The following is a 4614-nucleotide window of genomic DNA, read 5'->3' as shown; positions in this document are numbered from 1 at the left end:
CGCGCGGGGCGGAGCGGGGCGCGCTGTCGGGCGGAGGGAGGGAAGTCTGCTCCTAGACCCACATTTCTGGGGTGGCATTGGTAGCCAAAAAAAAAAATTTTTTTGTACTGTAACAGTATACAGATTTGACAGTGCTGGAAGCATGTATTATTTGCAAGCCGCTTACACTGTAGTCACAGGGCCCGATAGAGGTCAATGCCAAATACAGATCCTCTTCTCCAGGGTTCCTGCCGCACAGTCTGGAGCCCGGCCCCAGTCTCCAGGCTTCCAGGCACTGGTGCGTGTGGAAGCGGGGTCTCCAGGATGCCTGGAGATTGGCGTTACCCGGGGTCGAAGAACACTGATGCCCCAGTCTCCTGTCCAGAGCCTGATTGGGAAAGTGGCCTGGGCCTGGGAGTTGCTAACAGATCTGCAGGAGACTCCAGGGGAGGCAGGTCTGGGAAGGGCTGTGTCGGGGCCGCTGGGCAGAAAGGGGGTCCGGTCAGGCGAGGTTCCCAAAGAAAAGAACGCGCGTGGAGCAGACATCGCCAGAAAGCAGGAGCCAAACTTAATTCTCAGCATCAGGGCAGCATGGGAGCGTGAGAGTTAGAGCTGCAGCTGCTGTGCGTGTCTTTTTTATCACTTTTTCTGAGACAGAGACAAAACAGCCGTCACCTTGCATGGCTGTGTGGCACGTGCGTAGTCGTCCCTGCTGATTTATTATTTTTATAATCCCCACCCTGCGCCTGTGCTAAAGGACAGACTTTAGGTCCTCAGATTCCTGGGCTTTGACACATCTGCTAGTGGTACCTACAGGCCACACTGGAAAAAGCACATCGCTGGAAAAGGGCATCACTGTAACAAGGAACCACTGGGGTGGAAACCTGACCATGGTAGGGGACTGAGTCATTCTGATAGCTTGGTATTTGCTGATGTAAGACTTAACTCTCACTTTTACTCCTGGATCGTGAATAGCCAAGAGGCGTCCATGATGCTGGACTCAGAAGCTCAGCGAGGCTCCAGGAGCTTGTTGGACAGTGAGAGTCACCCAGGAAGGAACATACCAGGCAAGTTGGCAAATAGACCTTTATTAGTCTGGCCAGACGGCACTCCTGAAGCCAAGTAGCTCAGAGAGGCAGCTAGCTCAGAAACAGGCCATTTTATGTAGGACTAAGTGGGGGAGGTTTATACTCAAAACCTACAGGAAGGGGACAAAGGCAAAGAATCAATTGATCTGAGCTAGTGGTCATCAAGCATATACTCGACCGTTACATACTAATGATCCGCAGATCGATTACCCATTGTTCCATTTACAACTTAGATTATAATGTTCAGAACATTCAACTACAGGCAAGCAAGGAGTGGCGTGATTGATGTTGGGTCTCTGTGTTCACTACAGTTTCCATTTGGTTTCCTTCAAAGCAGTTACCTAACAATTCACAATTAATCATTAGTTATCGTAAAAGGGATGGGGGGAGTGACAGTCTCTAGGTCGTTTGCTGGTCAACATGGAGTCGCTCTAGTTCAGTCAGACTCTTACACGGATATGACTTTGATGGACTCTCACAGGGAGTAAAAAGGGTTAGGAAGAAGTATGCCTGTAACTAGCTGGGAGAGGTGGGTTTGCAGCTCTCCTGAATCTCCACCTTCTTCTCCATGAGCTCTCATTTCTGTTTATAATTTAAAAAAAGTGCTTGATCCAGCGTTTTGAGGTCTCATTCAGCAAAGGCCATAAGCCATTCACTACACCACCCTCATCAATGCCCCATAATAAAAAAAGAAATGGAAAACATTATAATTTTCCTTTTTTTTTAAATAGAAAAAAATAAGGTCTTGCTATGTAGTTAAGGCTGGACTTGAATGCAGTATGAAGCCTAGGTTGGCCTCAAACTCGCAGCAACCTCCTACCTCAGCCTCCTATGTGTTGGGATTACAGGCCTGTGCAACCACACCTGCACATTAGTTTTCCAAGGGCTTTTGTAAGACCTAAAGTCTCACTTCCACTACACGGAGTGTGAACAGCCGAAAGGCCTCCATGATGCTGAGTCCTATAGTCTAACGATGGCTCTGGAAGCAAGACCCAGGGCTTACTTCTGAAAGCCGTGAACAGCCGAAAGGGCCTCCACGATGCTGGGACCTATAGCTCAGTGAGGCTCTGGGAGCTCAGTGGAGGAATGAGAGTCACCCAGGAAGGAATACACCAGGCTAGATGGTAAACAGACCTTTATTAGTCTGGCCAGATGGCACTCCTGAAGCCAGGTAGCTCAGAGAGGCAACTGCTCAGAGGCTGAGGTCCTTTTTATAGGGTTTTTCTAAACAAAAAGTCAGGGCATTCACAGAACTACCAGAGGACAAGATTCCAAACACATTGCTTATCTTATGCAGGAAATGTTCTATGGTCACCTCTGTCATACCATTTGCCCCTGGGCAGGCTGTTAACCAATTTAGCAATTAGCATATGAAGCACAGTCTCTGGCCTATTAGGATGGAGTCACTTTAGGTCTTACACTTGGAGTCAAGAGGCTCGCCATGAGTTAGAGGCTAGCTTGGACTACAAGGTCAGCCTGAACTAAATAGCAAGACCCTCTTGAAAATATCAAACAAAAAATAATAAGCTGGTACCAAACACCACTCCAGTCTTCTTAATGTCTCTCCAGTAGAGGAGGTCAACAGCCATGGAGCTTGCTGCTGGAGTGGAAGACGGGGTCCAAGAGGGCTGGGGCTGGGGGGTCCATGCCAGTAAGGTATGATAGCCTGGAGAAGGTAGTGCAATCAGCAGTATCAATACCATCTAACACAGTGTAGCAACTAACAAACTGTGGTCCCTATTAGTTTGGTACCTTTAACCATATGAGCAAGCCCTACCGTTGTATAACAAAATACAGCATAAGCCAGGAGCTTGTATGCAGTGAGTTTCCCTTTAGTAAAGTGATTCTATCCCATGGGAGGAAAATTTAAGGGTCTAGGGGATAAAACGGAGAGATAAATGAAGAGAAATATAGTAGAAGCAAGGTCTGGGGGGCAGCGGCAAAGGATGATCACCCAAGCTTTGGGATACTGGAGAAAGGAAAGGAGAGAAAGCATGAAAGAAGAAGCAAGGGAATATTGAAGAGAACCAGAAAAGCAAGAGACCCTGTTCACTCAAATGGAAGTTTCATAAAACCAAGAGAGGTAGTTAAAGAGAGAAGACGAATAGAACAGAACAAGAATAAATGATAAAGCCTAAACAACAGAAACAAAAATCCCAAAACCCATCCAGACCAAAAAAAGGGAAACTAATTAAGCAAACATAGAAAAATAAAGATAATAAAAATACTAAAATTCCTCTGACAGGGTCCCAGACAGAGATGGAAACGCGCTGTTTCTAACTTCCGGGGGTGGGAAGGGCGTTGGGGGCTTCCTGAGTCAGCTGACTTCCTGCTGTCTCCCGAGCCTGTCCTCACCGCTATGTTAGCCGTGCGGCGCCCTCTGGTGGGCCCAGGCTGCGGCTGTTCTCAGGTTTGTGCTCTGTTGGCTCTTCCCAGATTTTGAATGGGGCTCCTCTGTTCCACACCATTGATTATATTCACATCTGGCTCTGTGTGTGTGTGTGTGTGTCCCTCCTTTGTCCCACCACTGGCTAGGGTCGTTGGCTCGTTTGTGTCCATGGCCGCAGTGCAGGGAGGGAGTGTCCTTTTGCTTCCACCGGCCTAGGCCCTTTGCCCGCCTGCCTCTCTGGTCGCAGAGCACAGGAGATACTTCAAGTCCTTTGTAGCGAGGGCTAATTTCAGTGGGCCTGGGTGGTCCTGGCAGTGGAGTTTGGCAGGACCGGGCCCACCTCAACGTAAATTCCCTCAATCCGCTGACCACCTGCCGTCAGTCCCCTTGACTGGATGGCTCTTCCCTTTCTCAGGGCAGCAAATCAAGCCTGGAGGGAATCGATGGCGTTCTGCTCTCAGGGCCAGCGTGTGCCTCTCTGCACGAAACGGCGGCCCCGGGCTGGCCCCAATTTGTAATTCTCAACAGAAATGCCTTCAACATGTAGACCAACTGCTGGCAGTCCACCGTGACTGGGCGGCTATTGCCTTTTTTCTCTGGGCAGCAAAGCGACCCTGCAAGAAAGCGACGCTGTTCTGTCAGCGTTCGCGCGGGGCGCTTCTCTGCTGGCGCGAGCCTATTTTCTCCCTGAGTGGGCGTTCAGGGAATATTGTGTCACTCTTTCAAAGCTGCCTCCCGCGTATCAGGCTCTCCGGTTCCAGGTCCAGTCTCTGTTTCTCAGTGAGCAGTTCCTCATTGCGGCAGGCACGCAGCGGATCCGCCTAGTCACGTGGTCTTCGATGTGTGTAATTTCTTTAGCAACCTGTGGAACCTATTTTCTTCTTTTCTATCTTCAACTTTCTCCTGTGTTGTGTACCACTGGCACTCACAGCTCTGCAGTTTTTGGCGGCAGCAGAGGCGGCGGGGTGGGGTGGAGGATGGCACTCATTTAAAATAGTTTCAGCAGTACTATGAATTCTCCTGTGTCCTGAGCTCATTCTCTCTGTACAAGTTTTTGTTTTGTTTTTTCCTTCTGTTAGGAATTGAGCCCAGGGCCTTTGCTCTAAGGTGAATTCTCCAGCTCTTTTTAAAGTTTTTTTTTTTTTTTTTTTTTTTTTT

The 4614-nt window shown here is 48.9% G+C and overlaps 1 protein-coding gene across 1 annotated transcript in view; it reads left to right on the top strand.

Moving 5' to 3' along the window:
* Positions 1-2654: 2654 nt before the first annotated feature.
* The window catches only part of LOC104856042 (natural cytotoxicity triggering receptor 3 ligand 1-like), a 12253-nt gene continuing 10293 nt past the window's right edge, over positions 2655-4614 (top strand). The window contains exons 1-2 of the mRNA XM_033763915.1: positions 2655-2723; positions 3396-3477. Coding sequence (XP_033619806.1) covers positions 2655-2723; positions 3396-3477 — 151 coding nt within the window. The remainder of the gene's footprint in view (positions 2724-3395; positions 3478-4614) is intronic.

This window comes from Fukomys damarensis, unplaced genomic scaffold, assembly GCF_012274545.1.
Source record: "Fukomys damarensis isolate Sample0158 unplaced genomic scaffold, DMR_v1.0_HiC HiC_scaffold_16, whole genome shotgun sequence".
Lineage (NCBI taxonomy): Eukaryota > Metazoa > Chordata > Mammalia > Rodentia > Bathyergidae > Fukomys > Fukomys damarensis.
This window is presented reverse-complemented; position numbering and strand designations above follow the sequence as displayed.